The 24,054-nt window shown below is 40.0% G+C and overlaps 1 protein-coding gene across 1 annotated transcript; it reads left to right on the top strand.

Annotated features, from left to right (window-relative positions):
* LMNB1 (lamin B1) lies at positions 1 to 23,241 on the top strand. Its single transcript, XM_042866224.1, has 11 exons — positions 1 to 356; positions 7,511 to 7,667; positions 8,807 to 8,932; positions 10,593 to 10,763; positions 12,071 to 12,196; positions 15,053 to 15,273; positions 16,267 to 16,492; positions 17,767 to 17,871; positions 18,293 to 18,412; positions 19,080 to 19,184; positions 21,744 to 23,241. Exons 1-11 carry the CDS (start codon positions 1 to 3, stop codon positions 21,783 to 21,785), a joined length of 1,755 nt encoding a protein of 584 aa, XP_042722158.1. The 3' UTR covers positions 21,786 to 23,241.
* The last annotated feature ends 813 nt before the right edge of the window (positions 23,242 to 24,054 follow it).

Genomic DNA, 24,054 nt, shown 5'->3' on the forward strand with positions numbered 1-24,054 from the left:
ATGGCGGCAGCAGCCGCACCGCTGTCGCCGCAGCCCCGGGGCGCTGCGGGCGGCGCAGCGCTGAGCCCCACGCGCATCTCGAGGCTGCAGGAGAAGGAGGAACTGCGGCAGCTGAACGACCGGCTGGCCGTCTACATAGATAAGGTGCGCAGCCTGGAGACGGAGAACAGCGCGCTGCAGCGGCGCGTCTCCGAGCGGGAGCAGGTATGCGGCCGCGAGATCAGCGGCTTGAAGGAGCTTTTCGAGACGGAGCTGGCCGACGCACGTAAGACGCTGGACGACACGGCGAGGGAGCGGGCCAAGCTGCAAATCGAGCTGGGCAAATTGCGCGCCGAGCACGAGCAGGTTCTCAGCAGGTGAGCGGGCTGGAGGACGCCGGATCCTCCTTTCCTGAGGAGGGAAGAGTGCGCGGGCAAAGCGCGGAGCCCCCGCCCCCCCGTTGTTGTGTGCCGGCGGCCGCCGGGCACGGAATGAATGAGCGCCGGAGGCTCCGCCTCGCCGTGGCCGCAGCGCCACCCCGTACGGAGTCCGCGGCCGTGCGCAGAGCCCTGTGCGGGGCCCCCGGGGCAGGGCGGGGGGGTTGCCGTTCCGCCCCCCCGCCGTGCGGTCTCGGGGATAGTGCGGTGGTGCTGAGCGTCGGTGTGGGCGTTCCTGTGTCTAAAGCCGCTTTCCGTTGGGTGTTAACGGAAAGGCACGAGTGTGTGATAAGCAGGGCTTGTTTAAAGCCCCGAATGAACAATTTCTGTACGTTTTTTTTTATGGATGTTCAAGTGAAGGCAGACTGTTACTAGGTAGTAGGAAAAATCGTGGTGAGGCACGGGCTGCCCAGAGAGGTGGTGGAATCACCATCTCTGGAGGTGTTTAGGAAATATGTAGCAATGGCAGTGAGGGATGTGGGCAGTGTTATGGTGGGGATGGGCTGATGGTTGGGTTCTGTGATCTTAGAGGTCTCTTCCAGACTTAGCAATCTTATGATAATCTCAGAATTGCAAGTTTTATGGCACAGCCCAAAAATCTGCACAAAGAACTGATTTCTTCCACTGAGTGTTGGTTCTTGAAAATCAGACTTGATTCAATTGCTTATCTTGCTCATCTTGATTACACTGATGTAAAAAGCTTGGGAAAAAGAATCTTGTGTAATCTGTCAATTCTTTTCTTGTAAATCTGATCTCAGTTCTGAGTTCCATAATGAAAAAGACACTCATGTAAACCAATACACAGCTGTTTCCGCATGTCTGCAGGCAGCTCGGTGCCTTCTGGGCTCTTTGCTTTTGCATAATGTGGTTCTGATCATTGGGTGGTCCTTCTGGTTACTCTTCGGTGACCACTGGTACACTTCCATAAAAAAAAAAACAGATGGAAGGGGGAAGTGCACTGTCGCTACAGATGGGCACTCAAGTAGAAGACTGGGCAGGGATTGACATTCGTTTTGTGACTTAATGGGAGGGATGGGCACTTCTCAGAAGCTGATGGCCGTTACATGTGAGCTTGGGGTGAAGAAAACTACAGTTAAAAAAACAAAAACACTCTGGCTTTGCAGAATACTTCTGGATGCTGAAGGGGGATTCACCTCATCCAGAAGGAGCACAGATGGTTGGCTGTTCAGTTGTATGACCCTGAGCAAAGGGAGTCACAGTCCAGCTAGCTGTTCTCTGCTATTTGATTTTTCTGTGGAAAACCCAGTTGTTCTCACAACTCTGCTTTCTTTAGTTGGTAGAATGCTCTTCTGGTGTGCTTCATTCTTTTCTTTTTAAATTCCAAGAATCTTTCTGTTTTTTGACTTTCTGCCCAATCAGTGCACAAAAAACCAAAGCTACAGGTTACTTTCCAATTTCTGTAGTGGTTTACTTACAGTATAAAAATATATGAGCTGCTCTGAAAGTAATGCCTTATGTCATTTTCCATGGAAACTAAAACAGCTATAGAAAGCACAATAACACTATTAAATAGCTATCTTAGGAAACTCTTCTGGAAGTTTTGCTGGTGGCTTTCCAGTACTGAAGTACACTTACCTGTAAAAGCAGACAATGTGTTAGAGGTAAATTTTCACTTAAAGAAATTATGATTTATCAAAGATGCTGATAGAGAATTTAATGGTCATTGATTATCAGCTGTTGTAGGGTACAGTCACTTATAAGAAGGTGATTTTGTCAGACAGCTAGCTCTGTGCATTTATTAATATTAAAGAGCTAAATTCTCTAGTTATTCTGCTTTGCTTTCAGTTGGTCTACTTTCTCCATCCTTATTCAGAAGTGGATTTCTGAGGTGAGACTCAGCAGTAATAGCCTAAGCAATATTGGTAACAGCTAGGATTACACCTAACTGTTACTGCCTTGTAGCTTGAATTGCTCTGCAAGTGTGCAGCTGATACACTGAGCAACTGTTCAGAAGAACCCTGTGGCATTCCTGCCAGCCAAGTTCTAGCAGCTGTTCCAGGGTTTCCCGTGGTGCACATGTGCTGTGTCGTAGTGAGCTAAGGGTACAATCTTGGGCAGCTAATATAACACTCTTCAAAGTGTGCTTCAGGACAGGAGTGGAATGGTTTTAAACAAAAGGAGGGATGATTTAGATCAGATGTCAAGGGGAAGTTTTTCACTGAAGGGATGGTGTGGCACTGGCACAGAATGCCCAGAGAAGCCCTATCCCTGCAGGTGTTCAAGGCCAGGTTGCATGAGGCCCTGGCCAGCCTGCTTGTTCTTTGTCTTGCAGCTGGCAGCCCTGCCTGTGGCAGGGGCACTGGAGCTTGATTCTTGGAGTGCTTTCCAAATCCAAGCCATTCTACGATTCCTGTTATTGTGGGTGATGTTGAGAAGTGAAGTCAAGTCTGGGGGCTACAGAACAGCTGAGCTTTAATCTGAACCCTGTCTCTGTTCTCATGTGTACCCTAGAGATGTCATCCCAAGGAAATAAGGAGAGGAATAATTAACTTGTTGCACTGTAACTTAAACAAGTGAAACATAAGAGTGAATGATCTAAGAGCATGTCTTCCACGTGAAGTAGGATGTAACCATATCCTACAAGTATATGTCTACTTGCAGTGGTAACTTGAAGCAGTAAATTTGGAAATCAAACTGTAGTGACAAATTCCAGCTGTTATGGAGTGGGAGATCTACTGCTGCCAAATATAGTGAAGTTATGAGAATGTTAGTTTATCAGATGCCTGCTGTATGTTCACACCCTGATGTAGACAACTCAACACAGCTTATTCTTCATCTCTTTTGAAGCTTTGATGCCTGCTTTTGTTTTGTGGTTTTTGTTTTTTTTTTTTTTACCTTCCATGGGGTTTTATTAAACCAAGTCATTAAGTGTGTTCTGCAGAAATTTTGTGAGTACTACTACAGACACTGAATAAACATGCTGTTTGTAATGTGGTGTTTTTACTGGAAATTCAATATGTGGTAGCATTTTGGTGTTCTCTCATCATTTTGAAGTTCTGTGAGCTCTTTACTGCTGTTTTAAGATTTGTTTGATCAAGATTATGATGTGTACAAATACATCTGGCAAAGGAGTCAGTGCAGCTGTGGAATCACCACTCGTGGACCGAATCAACTGATCATAGGTGTCTGTATCTTGAGTTATCTAATAATTAGGTATGGAAACACATCAGACTTCACTGAACCATAAATGCTTATACTTGAATCTTTTTTTTGAACCTGTAAAAACAGTTAATTTTGAGCAACAGTTTAATGTATATAGTTCTTGTGCAAAGGGTCTGCTAAAACTGATGGCTACAATTCTTCAATGTACATAGTCAACTGAGCTCTTCAGAATGGGGTGAGTGATGGGGATGGTCATATAACCGTGATTTCAGTTACCATTTTCAGCTGTTTAAAGTGGATGAAATAAGAAGTTGGAACCAGGTTATATATATTAATTTACATAAGTAGTGAGCTTAACTGGTGGTGTTTATTGTCATGCTGATATGTATACAGAGTCATTAATGCTTTCTGACAGATACCCCTTCTGTTTTTGTAAATTGTATTCTTTCAAAATGCAGCTTTACTGTATTCTGTGCCTTAGGGGAAGAAACATGGGAAAGCAATGCTTGATGTCTTGTTTAATTAGTGTGACTAGATTTGTTTCTGCACATGCGTGCACACCTCCCCAACTTGACTGGAGAACAGCACAGTGTGTGCTACTGTGTAACCTTAAGTAAATGTAACTGTGAGCTGCTTTATCATCAGTTACACTCACATAGTCGTTTCACAAATTGTCTGAAAAATTAATGTTCCTTGAAATTACTGCTGGCAGCACTTACCTCTAATGTGGCTGCCCAAATACTGTCAGGAATGAACAGGTGTGTGGTGGGAGACAAGGAAAGGGTCTCCTGTAGGTTGCTGGCATTTTGCACTTGGTCAGCTTCAGTGGAACTTCAATCATGCCCCGGCTCAGCTTGAGCCTGGTATAAACTGGTATAAAATTATTTATTTCCTAGGTAGCTTTTCAGCTAGCTTAGTAAGAAATTCAAGGAAATTGCAGGAAGTTCTAGGATGTTTCATGAGCTTCAGAGTTTGTGAAAGAGGAAGGGTGGTTGCAAGAGCATGAAAAGGGAGCCTTCCTCTTTCCCTGAGGTTAAGTGGCATGTCTATTTCTCTGATCTGCACCAGAGCAGTGGTAGCACCAGTGGCATTGTGGGAGCATTCTATTAGTTTTAAATGAGCTGCCACAGGTAACCAGACACAACCATGGTACCTTAGGATTGTGTGCTTGTTCGTTCTGCTTTACAAGTTGTACAGTGGGAATGGTGAGCAAACTGAGCTGTCTAAAATGATGTACAACATGGAAGTGTGAATACAGTGAAGGTGAGGCATTAAATTCTTCCGTGGGGAAAAAATGGCACCCACTGACATTCACTGACTCTTGCTGAATGTTTTTGGAAACCAAACTGGCTGTGAGCACAGTGAGGCAGGTGATGAATTTCAGCAGCAGCAGCTGCAACACTGGGTCACCTCTGCTGATGCAGATTGTTGTGTGGCAAAGCAGGCTCTTGTTCATGGCTAGCTAATAGTGGTTACTGTGTTGAAGAAGAGTGGTTGCAGTGACAGTCTGTTCTATCATAAAGTGATATTGTAATCTTTGTATGTGTTGTAGTTTCTAAGGAAATAAATAGGAGGCATTACTTTCTGAAGGGCAGTTTGTGCAAGGCCTTATCTAAGGTACTATTGGCTGCAACTTCTGTTAGGGAGAGCAGTGAGGTAATACCAGTTGAGAGTCTCTCTGCAGTGTTTTTATGTGTTAAATGATGCGGGTTATATTTCTGAAGCACAAGTTCTCCCTGAAGTACAGAGAAAATAAAGAGCAACTGGCTAGGTTTTGGTCAGATCTTAGTTCTGCATTATTTCAAAATAAATTGTAAATGAATGAATTGATGCTTGAATAGATGCTTGAATGAATAGATGTACTTCAAAGTCCAAAGAGAAAAGCAAGTTTCTTCTTTGAAGAGGCAGGCTAGCAATTCTTTGCTTCTATTGCTTTCAAGAGTGAAACTACTTGGAGTACAGTTCTAGGTAATTGCTGAACGTGGCAGCAAGAAGGTACTTGGGGCTTGGGCTTTTTTGTTGTCTTGAAATGCAGCTTCAGCTTTTTGTGGTGGAAGAAGCTGGCTGTTGTTGGGACTCTGAAGTTCTTCCTGGCAGAAATTACTAGGTGTGTGGGGTATACATGTGATGCTGAGAGGTTTTTCTGATCTTGTTGCTCTTTTCCATATTCCTTTAGGGCTGGGAAGATGCTGATGGGGTGCTGAGATTTAGTCTGGCTTTCAGCATTAAAATTGTTGAGCTCCCATTTGTTTTCTTCCTGAGAGTATGTTCAGATGAGCTCTTTGATTGAGACAATTTATGGCATATATAACTAATAACACTTCAATTCTGCCTTTTTCCCTTTTGTGACCTCGGTCACAGATGGAATCTTCTCATTTTTAGAGTTCAGGATAATTCAGATAGGATTTTACTCTTGTATACATGCCCTGCTTTGAGGACCAGACTCGTAGTTTTAGGATCCAACTTGACAGGCTTGATTTCAGTCTGAAGCTTTGTGAGAGCGTGAGTGAGGCCATTTCTGCATGTTTTTTTGAGAAGTGTTATCCAGTGATGCTCAGAGCTTGATGGGCCCTCATCAGTCTTAAAAGATGGAGAGGTTTCTGTTGTGTTGATACCATCATGTGATACTTCTCCTTTTTTTTTTTTTTTTTTTTCCACCTTCGGTGTCATTCAGGTGTTCTTGTACAGTGGAGTTCTAACAGGCCTGAGAAGGAGAGGAAGGACAGAGTAGTGGGTTTCTGGTGAATAACAAAGGGAGCTTGGAAGTAGGGGAGCCGTGTGGCCAAAACCTAAATTACTTTCTGTGATCTGATAGATGAACCCAGCTATTGGGTCTAAGCAGTCCAGTCATATGTAAAACCCCATTGAGCAAATGGATAGCACTGAGCAGCAGAAATGTTAATAAATTCTTGAAAACAAGATTCTCAATTCTTGAGATCAGTTGTACTGTGTACCACATCAGTGTGCTGTGTCATTCAGAGGAGGTGGGTTTGGCTTAAAGCTAAGTCTGTTACATAAAGCCCGCCATCTGGCGGCTGTACGGCGTAAATCGCCTCCAAAATGATTCATAAACGTTGTGGTAAGCCTTCTGTACACCCTTTTCTCTTGGAAATTGTTATTAATTGCATGTACTTGCATGTGATCTTGGAAAAGCCACAAATTTAAGCTTCTCTTCAAAATTGTGTGTTGATCTGATGCTAGTCTCATTTTGCTGAGAAGCTTTGCTGTTGATGCTTGTAAGTGCAGTGCTTCGATTTGAAAAGTACTGGCTGTATTCATGCTCTGGCCCTTAGGATCTAGTTCTTAAGAGTCTTTACTGGTTTCTAGATTCCTCTTTTTAGTGCTGCGAATTCTATTTTTTTTCCCCAAGGAAATGTGGAAACTGAAATATGCTAGCTGTTGTCCTAATCCATTTATTCCTGTAGAAAGCAAAGTATAGCAAAGTAACTTGCTGTATTACAGCTTCTGTTCATGGGGTGTTGGCTTGTGCATAGTGAACTTCAGTTTTCATTTAGAAGCTGGTTTGTTGGTTGAAAGTGGACTGTTTGCAGGCTGGACTGTTGATCTGTATGAGTTCCTGCATGGATAAAAAGGGCTGCTGAGATTATTTGTTTCCACTCTATGGAAAGGGCCTGTTAATGGGAGCAACTTATTTCTACCTATTAAAACTTAGGGGATAGGACATTTTTACAGTGGCTTGTGAAGGAGAAAACGAAAAGCAACTTTAATTAACAAGTTTTCACTTTCCATGCATACAGCACTTACAAAATCTTTTGTCACACAATTTCCTCTATAATAAAGTTTCTACCGTTTGAGTGAAGTACTAAGTAATTTGTAGTATAAGAGAACAGAACTAAGTAGTTTGTTTTTAAACAAAAGTAAATTAAATGAATAAAGTGTTTAGATTGCACCTTGTTTTGCTTGTCTACTTTGGGGCATTTCTGTTCTTACTGCTTTCTGTTTTATTCCAGCTATGCAAAAAAGGATTCTGATCTTAATGCAGCTCAAGTCAAACTTCGAGAGTTCGAAGCAGCGTTAAATGCTAAGGAAGCTGCGCTGGCCACAGCACTGGGTGATAAGAGAAGTCAGGAAGAAGAGCTTGAGGATTTAAGAGATCAAATTGTGCAGGTGAGGAAAAGAAATAATTAACTAAGGAACTGGTGTCATTGTGGTAAAATGCAACTTTGTTGCCAAAACAAGAATGCAAATCTAGAACTTAGGGTTTGCTGTTAGAATTTAACAAAAGTATGGAATGGGTGTATGTTCAGTATGGTTCAGTTTATTAATAGCATGAATGGTAGAGTGCTTTTAAAATTCCAGGCTTGGCAGAGTATAAAGGATCATACTTCTGTAGACAGACATATCAAGAGTTCAAAACAGACTTAAACTGGAGAAGTATTTTGTGGGATGACTGAGGTCACTGATATGAGTAACTGGTTCAATACTGTTCTTCCAGAAAGAATCTGAAAAGTGCAATGGAACTTGGACTTACTGTAGAAAGCGGAGCTGTAGCTTTCACTTACAGGACTGCTGTAGTCAGTTGTTTGTGCCAGTCCAAACCAACCAAAAACTGATAGCTTTAAATTGCAGCAAGGAAGATTCCTTAAGAGAACTGGGATAATTATTTAGTAAAAATAAGAGTTGATGAAGCAATGAGAGATGGCTGGAGGAGAGAAGCTGTAGCTGTCTTTCATAGCGGGTAATGAAAAATGTACTGAGAACATATTTGATTCTTCTTGAAGATACTTCCTGAAAGCAAGTTGGGTCGGAATGCTGGAACTTAAAAGTATTTCCTACTTTTCCTACTTTTATGATTATCTTCATTCTTTATAGTTCTGTTTGTAGCACTTTGTCTTCAGGACATCTGATAGCAAGTAAAAAAGTCTTACAGTTTTGTTGACCCTTTGAAGTATCTTAACTGTGATTTTAAGCAAAAAGAAAACCAAGACCAACAAAAAAATGCTTTGCATGAGTCTAGGAGACATCTGAAATCAGGAAGCTGTTCTTTGTCAAGCAGAAAAAATGAAGGCTTGTTAGGACATTTTAGGACATTTATCACTAGCATGAATCTTACCAGTGTGCAGAATCTATTATTCACTTGTGCAAGCAATCACAAAGGAGAAAAAAATCATTGCTTTTAAATACTAGACTTGATTGTCAACCTTAACCTTAATATTTATTTAATGTATCAGTAGGCAGATGAGTTATTTGTGTTATGCAAGTTTTGCTACATAATCATGCTGAGCTTTTGTGTTTTTTTCCTAAAGCTTGAGATTTCTTTAGCTGCGGCCAAGAAAGAACTTGCTGATGAAACTTTACAGAAGGTGGATCTTGAAAATCGTTGTCAGAGCCTCATTGAGGATTTGGAATTCCGTAAGAATATGTATGAGGAGGTAAATTTTCTTAGTATAAAATGTTTGTATTTTTAAAGGACAAAGGATAACTGAAAGGTCATTCTGAAGTAATAGAATAACTTTTTGAACTCCCATTCTGAGCAGAATTTACTTCTCTTGTATCTAGGTTTTATCTTTTTATTACAAGCACATAACATGAACTCAGAGCTCTTATAAATGGTGAAATAGCTTTGGGTGTCATGTCACCTCGTTGCAACCTCCTTTTGGGTCATTTTAGAGAGTGATAAGGTCACCCCTAAGCCTCCTCTTCTCCACACTAAACAGTCTTCGTTTCCTCAGCTGATACTCATAAGACTTGTGCTCTAGACTCTTCACCACCAGCTTCATTGTCCTTCTCTGCACACACTCCATGGCCTTTATCTTGTTGTGAGGGGCTTGGCACTGAACACAGTACTTGAGATGTGGCCCACACTTGGCTTCTGCCTCTCTTATATTCCTACTGTATATGCTAGCAACTTTGTACTTTCCTTGAGTTGCCTGTCCCTTCTTCTATGGGGAGGCAGTTTTTTTTCTCCCAGAATCTTAGCAAAAGTTCCCTGTTAAGCTATGCTGATTGTCTTCTCTGCTGCTCATCTTATGTCACAGGGGAATAGCCTAATGCTTCACCTTTCAGACTTCCTTCTTGAGGAATTTCCAGCCTTCCTGGACCTCTTTATCCTTTGGGACTGACTCTCAAGGGATCCTTTCTATTAATGTCCTGAACAGCTCAAAGTCTGCCCTCTGGAAGTCCAGGGTAGCAGTTCTGCTGACCCCCTGCTCCTAACTTCACCAAGAATGAAGAACTCTTATGATTTCATGGTTGTTCTTCCCAAGACAACTCCCAGTCACCACATCTCCCACCAGTCCTTCTGTTTGTGAGCAGCAGGTCTAGGAGAGCACCTCCCGTGGTGGGCTCCAGCAGTGTCAGGCTATTATTTCCACACACTCAAGTCTTCTATACGGCTTCCTCTGGGCTGTGTTGTATTTCCTGCATAAATCAGGGAAGTTGAAATCCCTCACCAGAACAAGGGCTGGTGATTGCGTGACTTCTGGCAGTTGCTTGTAGAACGCCTTGTCTGTCTCTTCATCCTGGTTGGAATGTCTATAACAGACCCCCTAAGGTGTGAGCCTTCTTGGCCTTTCCCTAGATCCTTACCCATAGGGTCTTGATCTTATCATTCCCAGCTCCAAGCTTTACAGCATCACAACACTCTCAAATACTCACAACCACACAACCATCCCCTCCTTGCTTGCCTGTTCCTTCTGAAGAGCTTATAACCATCTGTTGCAGTACTCCAGTTATGTGAGCGATCTCACCATGTTTCTGTAATGGCAACTAAATCACAGTTTGCTTGCCACACAATGGCTTCTAGCTCTTCCTGTTTGTTGCCCATGCTGTGTGCTTTGGTGTAGATGCATTTCAGCTCAGCTGTTGGCTTCACTCCCAACCCTGATGTCATTCCCCCAGGCTCATCACTAGTGAGCTGAATTTTAACCCACACTCCACCTTCATACCTAGTGTGAAGTTCTCAACTTCTCCAATAAAGACTCACAAGACTAGCTGAAATTTCTATTGCAATCTGCTTATTGGATAGTCAGATTCTAAAACTTGCTTTTCCTCATTTATTGAATGGTGATCTTGTCTTTTTATTTTTCTTAGGAAATCAAGGAGACGAGAAGAAAACATGAAACTCGCTTAGTTGAAGTTGACTCTGGGCGTCAAATAGAATATGAGTATAAACTGGCCCAAGCACTGAAGGAAATAAGAGAGCAGCATGACGCACAAGTGAAACTGTACAAAGAGGAGCTCGAACAGACTTATAGTAGCAAAGTGAGAATGTTCTTTCATGCAGTTGTCCGATTTACTTTATTTTGCTTTGTTTAGTGGGGGGATATCCTAACAATTTCTTAGATTTCAGAGGATTTTATTTTGGCATTTGGGTTAAAGTCACCATGTTTTTGAAGGTATATCTACATTTGTAGTTCTCGTTTTGGAGGCAGAGTTGAAACTTAAACAGCGCAATAAAATAGGTATAGAAAGCACTGTGTAAATGAAGTATGTGGAAGAAGACTTGTACTGAGATTACTTTGAATTCAAGGAAAGTTGTGGTTATTATAAATGTAACAGAACAATCTCAGTAATAAGCATAGTGTTCTGTATTTTGTGTAAAGCTTAGTCTGTAGCATGGCTTGCTGAGAAGACAGCACTCCATATCAAACCCTATATCAAAATTCTTGTGTGGAGACCTTGACCACACCCAGTCATTTCTGCATTTATGGAAGGGTGAAACCCTACTCAAACTAAAATGAGTTATACTTCATCATTTCCTTCCTCTACTATGATTCAGCATTTTTGTAATTTTTATAAGGAAGGATCCTGATGTCTCAACTGAACCTGATTCTTGTGGCTTCTTATTGCAGTTAGTGTTTTTCAGAACAGCGTTCAGTATTTTTAAAAATAAAGTTGGAAAACTGTGCAGTTGCTTATCTTCAGGGCTTCAGTCTGACTTGAAAAAACTAGGAGAAAGGAAGTTATTTCAAATAAGATCTAGCAAAAATCTTCCTATAATCTGAAAAATCTTTTCTAATTGAGGCTTCCTTTTGGGTGTTTTAAACAGTCTAAAAACAAAATTACTGGAACTTGATGTAATAAATTAAAATAAAGAAGCAGTGATCATGGCATTGGTACCTGTAATCTTAAGGCACGTAACTAATGTGCTCATGTTGTCTGATAATCAGCATCAGTTGTTTACTTGCTTCTGTAGAAAATCAATGATTTCAGGTTAGTGTTTATTCAGACATACTTAAAAAACAGTATTTAAGTATATAAAGATACGTACTGTTTTTTTTAGTAAAAACTGAACTTAGCATTCTAGTTTTAGTAATGTCTTCAAGGGAAACTTACAATGAGTTGAGTTAATCCTACAATAAATGTTCGGATAGCTGTGGTTTTTAGATAGGGCAATCCAACATGATAATTGAACCACCACATTTAACCACTGAAGAGAGAGATGTTTTATAATATATTAGAGCTGGATAGAGGAACTTTCGCACCTTCATACTGTATATATCTTGTTTGGAGACGGGGTTTTTCTTTTAATTAAAGATACTTTGAAGTTGATGTCTTATCTTTTGTAGCTTGAAAATATTAGACAGTCATCTGAGATGCACAGTTGTACAGCCAACACGGTAAGAGAAGAACTTCATGAAAGTCGTATGCGAATTGAAACACTGTCTTCCCATATCGCCGATATTCAGAAAGAGGTAACAAGTTTGTCTGTTCAGTCTTATTAGTTGTTGATTTTTAATGTGAATTCTTTCCCTTACTTTGTAAGTATGTTCATCACTGTGTTTTGAATTTGTTTTCTGTTCTGTTTGAACTTATTTTTGTAATGTCTTCTTTAGACAAAGTTGATCTTCTGTGCTACAGAAGATTTGAAGGATGTAGGCTGCCATAAGGCCTCATGTCATCTGTCTCTGCTCTTGATCAGACAAATCAATTGATCTCAGCCAGTCCTCACACACCTCGCCCTCCAGACCCTTCACAGTCTTTGTTGCCCTCTTTTGGACACTCCTAATATCTTTATGTTCTTCTTATATTGTGGTGCCCAAATCTGCATGTAGTGCTGGAGGTGAGGCTGCACAGAGCAGAGAGGACAGCCCCTTTCCTCCTCTCCTGGTGGCAGCACTGGGCCTGCTGCACCCCAGGGCAGGGCTAGCCCTTTAGGCTCCAGGGCACACTGCTGGCTCTTGTTCAGCTTGCCATCAGCCAGAACACACTGATCCCTTTCTGTGGAGCTGCTGTCTAGCCACTCATCCCCCAGTCTGTATGTATAACCAGGGTTGCCCCTTCCCTAGTGCAGGATTCACAGAATTTGCAGCATGTGCTCTTGTTAAACTTTGTGCATCTGGTGACTGCCCAGTTCTCTAATTTGTCTAGATCTCTGCAACACCTCTCCACCCTTTATGGAGTCAAGAGTTCATCTCAACTTAGTACCAGCAAATGTAGAGAAAACTGAAAAAAATCTAGTACACGAGTACTAGTACTCGTTTACTAGTACTAGTTTAGTACTAGTAAGGATCTGATCCTACTACATTAGGTCTTGTAAGAACTGTGCAGAACCCCTTCTTTGTTTTCTAGATAAGACAGTATTAAGCACAAGCTGTGTATTCTTGACGTTCTAAACAATTTAGTTCTTTTCTTCAGTATCTGAATGCTTTAGTGCAGTATTTGGCAAAGCATGATTCCAAGCCAGAGCTAAAATAAACAGTTTGCTTGATATCTTCTTCCATATTTGACCCACTTATTATCTAGAGCTATTTTAAAAATGATGAAATTGAATGATTGTGCCAGGATTGGGATGAAATTAGAGGGCGAAGTGCATCAAGTAGCTACACTTGAGGTTTGTAGAGCTGAAGCTAAATGGACATAGTGTCAGGTCACAGTATATAGATAATGCTTATAGAAGTGTGACACAACCTATGACAAGTCACATATTCAGTGCTAGTTTACTTGATCAAAATAGTCATGTACTGGAAAATCTGGAGTGAAAAGCTAGACAGATACTAATGCTTGTTACTGAAGCTCGTTTCAGAACCTTACTTATCAGTTGAATGCAATGAAGACTTTGCATTTTGTTTCAATAAGTAATTAGTAATTTTTTAGTTTTTATTCTTCCTATTATTAGTGATGAATTTTGAATTGTATTGCTACTGTATAGTAGACTTGTAGAATTTCAAAATTCAGTGTACTTCAGGTGAAGAACATTCATGCACTTTCCTAATAACTTTGGGTATGAGTCTTCCCAGTTTTTCTGTTATACAGTAAAATTAATTTCTAAAGTAGGCCAGGTTGTGTAATCAGTGTGCATGAGGTTGCACAAGAATTGGATTAAGGCTTCTGGCTACTTAGCTCTTATTTCTGCCTTTACATTGTGATTGTCATTGTTCTGGTGGCTCAGTCAGTGTGTTGGTTTTTTCCTTCTAACTTCAGTTAAATGTCAGTGTCATATTGCTAACTTAAATTGGCTGCTAGGTTTAAAAAACTTCTAAATTTGCAGAGATATGTGCTGTGAGTTTCAGCAAATTCTGTAATCTTCTGCGTAACACTAAGCACTATCTGAGTCTTAAGAGCAGCATCTAGTTAAACTGGTCCTCTGCATCTGCCTGGTAGGCTGCTTGTTTTGCTATTGCTGTACTATGATGACTTTTAGAGTAGTGTGCCTTCACAGCAAATTTGGTGGTTTAACCAGACAACATGGTTCTAGAGCACTATTGTTTTTTTTTTTGTCCTTCAGTTAAAGTATTTTAGAGAACATCAGGCTGAAAAAATGCTCTCAGGGAAAGTAGATCTTAAAGGTGTCGTGATTTAGTTATTCTTTGATAAGTATTCCCTTCTGTGTATACAATATTAAGATCATAGAATTGTAGAATCCTTAGAGTTGGAAGGGGACCTCTGAAGGCCATCTAGTCCAACTCAGCTGCCATGAACAGGGACATCAGAGCTAGAACAGGTTGTCCAAGGCCTGATCCAGCCTCACCTTGAAAGTCCAGGGGTGAGGTATCAACCACATCACTAGGCAGCCTGTGCCAATGCCTTGCAAATTAGCTTTCCTGTGGACCAATTGCCACTGCAGTTTCAGCAGACCTTGAAAATGTTGGTAGGCAGGCAGGCATTCACTATTCCTTTAGATAAACTTCAAGAATTTAGAATTGGCAGCAGTAAACTGAGGCAAGGAACATACATCTGAGAGCTGAAAAACAATTATGTACCACAGGCTTTGAAGTTCACCAAGCTCATTTTCTTTGTGTCCTACCCTGTGTTATCTTTAAACATGCTGACTTTTTAGTTCCATTCTTCTTCAGCTGTGGTAATACTTAGTTAATTTTTCTGAAATATGAAAATGTTTGCCTTCTAAAGTATGTTGAAAATTTCATTGGGACTTAAGGTTTTAAAGAAAATGTGGAGAACAGGATGATGAGTGTGGGTGGGTTTGAATTTGGAGAGAGAGAAAGAGGGTGCTTAGTCTGGTATTCTGAAATTCGGCTTACCTGATTAGTGGAGCGCTTTGACATTAGAGTGAGCTATCCTTTAGACCACTGTTTTTCAATGCTTTCTAGTCTAGAGCATGGCAAGATAGAGTGCATGAGCTTGAGGACGCCTTGTCCAAGGAGCGGGAAAACTGTCGCAAAATACTGGCTGAGAATGAGAGAGAAGTGGCAGAGATGAGAAATCAAATGCAGCAGCAGTTCAGTGACTACGAACAACTTCTGGATGTTAAACTGGCACTTGATATGGAAATCAGCGCATACCGCAAATTGCTGGAGAGCGAAGAGGAGAGGTATGAAAGAACGTGGCAACATGGTGACTCTGCATGCTTGCTTGTCGAACTCTGTTAAAAGGCAGTTCTTTCATTAAGCCCTTTACTGGTGTTAACAAAACGCTGTTCTTTGCGTCCTTGTGTCTGACACACGTTTACCTCTGTGACAGAAACTTTCTTGAGTATTTCAATGACTGTTCTACAAAGATACAGATATTATTCCCCTGTTGAGAGTTAGCCCTGAGTTGTTATCCAAGTTGCTTTAAGCATGGGTTAATACTGTGACATAGCTATTGTGATAACCTAATTCAGCAGATAGCTACACTTTCTACACCTGACTACAGAGTTCAGCAGCACTGAGAACTTCGACTTGGCAAGTCACAGTTGTGATTTGAAATTGTGTATTCCTTTGGTTTTTTTACTGGCACTCCTCTCAGCTGATTTTTCTGTGTGGGGATGAAATACTGATGGTGGTTTTGCCACAGACATTTTTGTATAAATTTCCTTCCAAAACTTAAGTCCTTGTAAGAGTGTTGTGCAGTTGCTGTTTATGAGCTTTTTGGACTTACTACAGCTACCCAGTAGTGCAGATGATTTTATGATGTTAATATAGTAGTCTTTTGTTTTTCATGTCCCTGAGCATTAATGAGCTGTTTGACAACATTTTAATTCTTTAAAGTAATTACAGCTTCAATTCTGATGTAATGTTTTTTGTTTACAATGTTCCTCTACCTTTAGCTATGTAATTCTGTGGGCACAGGAGAAGATAGGAAGAAAGTTTTTAAATGAGGGTAGAATAATTTGTTTTATTTCCTTTTGCTTCCTGATGGAGCACTGGAAGAGGCTGCCCAGGGAGGTTGTGAATTCTCCTTCACTGGAGATTTCATGACCTGTCTAGATGCCTACCTGTACAGCCTGCTGCAAAGGGGCCTGCTTTGCACAGGGCCAGACTCAGTGATCTCTAGAGGTCCTTCCAACCCCTACAGTTTGTGATTCTGATTTTCTTCAATTTAGGCTCAGACTTTCTCCAGGTCCATCTTCTCGAGTGACAGTTTCACGAGCTTCATCAAGCCGTAGCGTACGTACCACCAGAGGAAAGAGGAAGAGAATTGATGTGGAAGAATCTGAAGCCAGCAGTAGTGTTAGCATCTCCCATTCAGCTTCTGCCACTGGAAATATCTCTATTGAGGAGATAGATGTTGATGGAAAATTCATCCGCTTGAAGAATACCTCTGAACAGGTTTGAAAGTGCTCATATCACATGTCTTTACAGCGGGCTGAGTAGGTAGAAGGCTTTCTCAGCACCATATCACATCTCAGGCTTAATGTTGACTCTGGAACTAAGGCTGTATGAAAGAGGGCCGTTAGAAATTAGTGTGTCACAGAATGTTTTTTCCAACAGTATTCTGGGTTAGTAACAATTTCCAGATTGTTTCTAATGGTTTTCAAGGTGCCAAACTCTTTAGTTCTGCTTTGCCAGATGATCTGGCTTTACAGTTACAATTATCATTGATAGCCTAAAGTCCATTTGCACTATTTCTTCAGAAGTTTCTCTCTGCCTTAAGAAGACCCAAAAGAAATAGCACCAATGCAGAATGAAGTTCTAAATGTCTGTGAAGGTCTAACTGACTAATTAGAGACACTCTTTAATACTTGCGTATGTCTTCTTTAAGTTACAATTTTCCTTCTTTCCTTGGTTGCATCTGCAGTTTTTGGAAGGAGCAATATGTGCTCATGCCAAAACCTCTCCAGATTGTTTTTCTGTGGGTAGGCTGCAGTTTGCATCAGTGGGGAAGTGGGACAATATTTAAAGGCATTTCACTTAAAGAAATGCTTTGACTATTACTCATGCTTTTGTTTGAAGGACATCAACTGTTGCATTAAATTGCTCCTGCCCAAGATAGGAATTTTAACTCCTGTTTAAAGGGAAAAAAAACAATCCTGTGTTATGTTTTAGTGTTTATAAAGAAGACTTTAACTTGCTCTAGTGTGTTAAGACCTGCCACTTTTCCCTAACCATTTTTTTTCAGAAACTTCCCTCTGCACCATATGGGATTCCCTTCTATTATAGGTGACCTCTAGCTGCACATTTGTTTATCCATAGCTGAACCATCAGCTCTAAGTAGCCATATATGATTCATAGTTATTGCACTTAGTCAGGCATAAAGTTTTCAGCAACAGTCTGTAGTGCAGTGTTCTAAATTGTATGTGGGAGTGATCAGGAGTGCTAGACAAAATGTTGTAAGGCTTAACACTTGTGCATTTATATGGACTAAGGTATAGAAAAAGCCTGAAGCAAACTAATACACTAATTTAAAAAAGGATGATGTCAAAATGGAGAAGTGGAATGTACTGAAATTTAATCTGGAATAAGAAAAGATCAGCTTGCCTAAAACTGTAGCTATTTATGTGCTGAAGGTAAATACAAAATTTTATATGCATCATGTCCGTATGTGTAAAATACCCTACATGTTTAACACAATAACTGCTGACAAACTTTATCCTTCTTTTTAGGATCAACCTATGGGAGGTTGGGAGATGATCAGAAAAATAGGAGACACTTCTGCTAGTTACAGATATACCTCAAGATATGTACTGAAGGCAGGACAGACTGTTACAGTAAGTTGTCAAGCTTCACCTGTTCAGTTCAAACTGGCTTTAGGTTAATTCGTGTATGTCAGTAAGTCAGTAATGTTTTTTTGTCCTTCCCATACAGATGGGGAGAAAAAAAATCACCTATATTTAGCATTCATTGTATCATCTGTCGGGAAGGGTAATTTTTAGTGAACAGAGTCACATTTCTTAGAAACTTACCTTTATATATGCAACAATAATTTTGACTGTAAGTAGGTTCATTTGCATATTCAAAAGTGTCTGTTCATGTTAAAAAAGTAAGGCTATTTTAATGTTTAAAAAAAAAAAATAGTAGCTGGAGTGAGACTTCATTTTTTCTTAACTGGAAGAGATTCAGTGGTGTTGCCTAAAATGGAAGTGAATTATGTAAGACTAACAAGTAACATTCATTTGTGACTTTTAACAGATTTGGGCTGCAAATGCTGGAGTGACTGCTAGCCCTCCCACTGACCTCATCTGGAAGAACCAGAATTCCTGGGGCACTGGTGAAGATGTGAAAGTTGTGCTGAAAAATTCTCAGGGGGAGGTAAAGTAATTCAGATGTGTCAAACTTGCATATGACTATATTGCCACTCCAGCATCTAGCCTTGTAAAGATACAGGTAGAAGCACTGTTAGTTCTTTGCGCTTAAGTGCATGTGAGACTGTAGTAAAATTTTCTCCTGCTACTTTTAGCCAAGCATACTGTGCACTTTTCTTGAACTTAATTGCAGTTAAGGGGTGCAGCGTTGAGAAAACTTACAAATTTTATATAATCCATTTGTTCTGACATTGCTCTGATGGGGGTGCCTCAATTTTGAAGGTAAAAGATATTAGTAAACTTTTCAGTGCTCTGTTTTTATTTTGTTCCCATGAAAACTGTGTTAATGAGGAGTTAGGAAAACAAGTGTTAATTTTAAGTAGATCAGTGACTATGACATGTAGCAATTGAGGTAAAATACCAAAATACAAATTTCTTGTAATAGTTATGGGGGAAAAAGGCTTGATGTGCATTTTTAGGAAGTTTTTTAATTGTTAAGGGATTTACAACTGAAGTGTTAGGAATGCTGTGTACATACTTTCCATGTGCTGCAGTGCACAGACAAACTGTACAGTTGGCTGTCTGAACAGGTGGCATTCTGCTTTCTCAAAATACAAGTAGATCATCATGAGCTCTTGGAAGAGTCAATTATTAAAAATGTAACTCCTTTGCAGGAAGTTGCTCAGAGAAGCACTGTCTTTAAAACAACTGTAAATGAAGGGGAAGAGGAGGAGGAGGAAGGTGAAGAAATTCTTGAAGGAGATGTTGCCCACCAACAGGTATTTTGTTAAGGCTTGTCCAGACTACTGTCTTAACAAATTTGCATAGACTGAAAAGGAAAAGACATGTATAAGAAGGGATTTTTTTTTTACAGAAGTGTCATAACTGTTTGAGCATGGCTGTTCTGTTGTTTTTGTTTTGTTAAATCAGTAATTGAATTAAAACATAACCGTTTTAAGAATTATTAAAATTAGTAGGAACATACGGGATTTTCTTAAACTTTCTGATGCAATTGGACTGAGGGAAATGTATGGTGTTTGCCTTCAGTCAGTACATAAAATGGTAGTTGCTTACTTATGGAACTTAAATCTTTCATTTCCTCTAGGAGTGAAAGTGTCAGGCATGATGAAAAAACGCAACTCTAAAGGCAGAGGTGTGAACCTGCAGTGACAGTATAAAGTGCTTTGAAAGATGAGAGAATACTCAGATACAGCGTACTGAGTAGTTTGCATTCTGAGTTTGGTGTTACTGCTTTAACCAAGTAGCTTTCTGAAAAGGCAGTAATTGTAATGGGCAAATAAGTTCCTCTAAGGCCAAGGCCATATAATCATAAATTCCTTAGTGTTGGAAGGGACCTCTTGATTGTCATCTAGTCCAGCTCCGCTGCAATACCACAGCCAGTTCAGGTTGACAGGGCCTGATGCAACCTCACTTAAAAGTCTGCGGGGGTGGGGCATCAATCACATTACTAGGCAACCTTTTCCAGTGCCTCACCACCTCACTGTAAAAGATTTTTTCCTAATATCTAACATAAATCTACCCTCTTTGAGCTTGAGACCATTTATGTTTTTCTGCCACCACAGACCCTGCTGAAGAGTCTGTCCTCTTCTTTCCTGTAGCTCCCCTTTAGATAACGAAATGCCACTGTCAGGTCTCCCCTCAGCCTTCTCTTCTCCAGGCTGAACACCCTCAGCACTTTCAGCCTTTCCTCATAGGAGAGGTGTTCCATCCCCTGGATCATTTTTGTGGCCGCCCTCTGGTTGTGCTTCAACAGGTCCATGCCTCTCCTGTACTGAGGACTCCACATCTGGACGCAGTACTCCAGGTGAGGACTCACCAGCACAAAACAGAGGATTAGGATCACCTCCCTTGGCATTCTGGTCACACATCTTATAGATATTTTGCTCCTTTAGCTAAAATGTATTTTTCAGTTAGTATGGGTATTAATGTTGGTCAGGAGAGTGAACATAGAACAGTAACTAAAGTCATGTATGTAAATCTGCAGGAAAAAATGAAGAGAGCTGACTGCTTGAGAAATCATGGTTTTTTGCCAGGCATGTTTTTGGCCTGTAACTGAGTTGTATCTTAGTGGCACTGAATACAGGTGCAAGCTTTTACTACAGTTTTTCAGTATTGAAGTGCATCCTGTGGCAGCTTGGTTTCTGGGGTGTGCTCTTCAGCTAAAGCAGCGTTAGCTTTTCAGCAAAAGAAATATTAGTGGACTTTTTTAAATAAAAACTTCTGACGTATTTGTATGTGCTCACTACTGTATTCACCAGCTGTGTGATCTCAGTGATGCTTTTAGCTATAAACTACAGTATGGCCTTTGTTATTTCTGGTTGTCATGACTTCGAGCTACCCTGGGTAAGTATGGAAGTTGTAAGGTGTGAGGTCTCCTTGGGGCACAGTAAGGTGAAATGACAACGACAGTTGGCTAATGAGTTTATTCAAGCAAGAGTAGTTTCAAATTTCCTAGGGAATGTGATTATTGGTACTACGTAAGAAATGCAGTTTTAGTGGTAAGCTATGATGAATCAACTTGCATCTGTTCTAATATAACTTGAAAAGAGGGAGAAAAAGAGAGAAATGAAAATAAAGATACAAAGAGACAGTTCTCACCCTTGGATCCAGCAGTGATTGTTCCTGCCATGGAAGATGTGCACACCTGAAAGGGCAGTCCTTTGCCTTCTTTGTCTTTGTGGCCCTTAAGGAGAAGTAAAGTGCTTCTTCAGAATGTTTCAGAAATGAGTCTGGGGTCTCAGATGGTTGCCAGGTCTCCTCTAATGTTGTGACTGAGATATGGCTCTACCTCTGCACAAGCACAGTTCAAGATTTGGTGTATTCTGGAAATGGGCCGGAGGGGCTTCAGTGGCTGTCTTTGTCACTCTGCTGAACTGAGTACAGGTGCAGTTTGCCACATCTCTTCCTTCCCCACTAAGTCTGCTTGTTGCAGGTCAGCAGGTCTGTATAATCTTCACAAGATAAGGAAATCAGTCTGGAGGAACACTTGCCTTGCAAGGCTCCTTCCTCCAACTTTCCCTCATATCATTACTGTGGTGGTCTCCTTTTACTCTTCTACCAAATATTTGCTTCTCACTTCTCAGTCTCCTACAGTGGTGCCTATCTACCATTACCTCACTTAACAGGATATCTAGCATTCCCTTACTTCATAGGGTCAAGACATTATATTACAGTTTGCTTAGACCATACCAAGCTAGTAATTGTACATTGATAATATGTATGTATTATATTAATAATATATATAATTACACTGTTTTTGATTTCTGAATATCTTGCTGTTGGATTTTTTCCAATCATGACTTTTTTGTTTGTGACAGGGGAGCCCAAGAAAATCTGACAGAAGCTGTGCGATCATGTAACTCTTTCCAGTCATCCAGGTTCTTCAAATAATGGTGATCATTGTCTACAGAATAGCCTTCTCAAAAGCACAATGTATTTTTGTAGTTTATTTCTGTGAGTTCTTAAGCTGAAAGTCTAATGGCCTTAATTTCCTGACATTGAAAATGAAGTTTTGTAAAAGAAACTGTATCTGTAACTTGTTGTTAGGACATAAACTGGTGATTCTGAACTTTGTGTACTGTTTGAAAATGACATTCCCTACCCCTAGTTTTATATGCCAGTCTTTTTTTAAAATAGAAACTTTAGAAGTTTCTGCATTCCAGGGATTGATTTTTGTCGGACAACACCACTCCAGCCATCTACTGTTGACTTCTTTATACTTAGGTGCTGTTTGGGAAGGGAAAGGCATTTTCAATACTATGAACTTTTTGTACTGAAGACATTTTCGTATTACAGCGCAATCAAAGATAAACAACTTTCTTATAGAAAATAGACTTTTTCTAAAAAAAAGAAGGGGATAAACCATAAAATCATGTAAGCACTCAACTCACGAAGGATGCAGTAAAAAAAACCTTTCTATTGCTACTTTGTTTGCTTAGGTTTCTTGTTCTGAAAAGGGGATTCATGTTAAATGTGTTAGTTGTATTGTTAAGGTAGTGTAACAGCTTAAATTTGCTTACATGTTTTTTTTGTAACAAAGTCAATTTTAATATTGATTGCTTTGCTTGTTTACAGTTTTTAGGAACAAATCCAAGTCTTCTAGAAATCTTCTAGAAATCTAGTCTTTGTTTCTATGGAAAACAACTGTAATTCTGTCAATGTGGAAAGTTTCAGTTCTTTTTGCATTTACCTACTGTTTGAAAACTTTGAATAAAGAGTAAAGTATATCTGTATAGACACTTGAGATTAAGGTTTTGAAATTTGTTTTGTGATAAAATGGAGTTAAAAGTTGAATGATTGCTAGGTATTTAGAACTGATAGGATTTGAACTTGGGAAAACCTGCATGTAAGTGGAACAGTGGCACTTGATTTGTAAGATTTCTCTTAAAATAATGAGGAACAAATTGACATTTCAAAATGAATTCTTTGGACCTTTATTCAAAGTGTACATAACTGTTTCTGTAGTTATCTTTGTCTTGATCTGAAGGTTTTTTTAATGGCCAGAATCATGGGAATTCATTGTGCTTTTTTGCTATCAGTTTCTTGAAAAACAGAACTTCTTAGTGTCTTCCATGTTGAATCAGTTTCGATCCTGATGAACTACATCATGACATTCTGAATTTTTGCCAGCAGAAGTTAGAGGTGGCCAAGGCTTATGTGGATGGACAGAGATTGGTGCGTCTCCTCCTTTTGGTAGTAACATTGGCTTAAACAACTGCATTAGACCCTGAAGTAAAACTTGTTTTAATTTCCTGTTTAAATGTGAGCATTTGTATTTATATAGTATTTTCATATAATTTCAGTATTAATTCATATCCTGTAATATTCTCATTATGTCTAATTGTTTTTCCTAAGAATAATGTTTTTCTATTATAGTCTGAGATACTGGTGTTACAGCCGTTACCTGTATAAATGAACACTTACATTGTAGTAAACTGTTTATTCCATTTCTTATTTGTTTTCAAAACTTATAGCACAGACTAGCAATACAATTCTGTTAGATAAGACAGTTGATAAGAGATTATTTAGCATGTATCAGTGTTCTTGGCTCTAGCTTTTGTAGACCCTCTTTTATCACTGCAGAATGATGAATAGTGCCTTAACCTTTATGGGAGCATGTACCTAGGAGCAGCTGCTTGAGTCTTGTGAATATTCAGGTAAGTCAGCACTCTTATGATAGATGGCAGTAGACAAGTGCTGATTTTTAGAAAAGTGCTTTAGAATACTTGCATAAACTAGCCTAAATAATGTTAGGAGATTTAAAAAGGGGTGGGGGGTAAGCCTTCTGTATGTTGCTGACATTTAGTGTGGAAACATCCTGCCACTAGATGGAGATCTTGCTATTGAACTATATTCTCGAAGCAAAACAACAACCGTGAATACCTTTCCTACATTTCATGTGAGTCCCATAATAACTTCAGAAAGTTTCTCTTTACCAGACTGAACAAAGTCCTCCTATCTCTTCACCACAATTTCAACCTTTAATTAGTCTCTTGAAAAGCACTGACCTCAAGCTTGAAAGATATGATTTTGTCGGTATTTTTTCCTACCTCTTAACCGTTGTAGTTACTGCTGTTATTTGCCATTTTGTGTGAAAGAAGGCAGGTGGGTGGAATTCCTTAAAGGTAT

Source organism: Lagopus leucura, unplaced genomic scaffold (genome assembly GCF_019238085.1).
Source record: "Lagopus leucura isolate 7727_CA_CO unplaced genomic scaffold, USGS_WTPT01 Super-Scaffold_810, whole genome shotgun sequence".
NCBI classification, from domain to species: domain Eukaryota; kingdom Metazoa; phylum Chordata; class Aves; order Galliformes; family Phasianidae; genus Lagopus; species Lagopus leucura.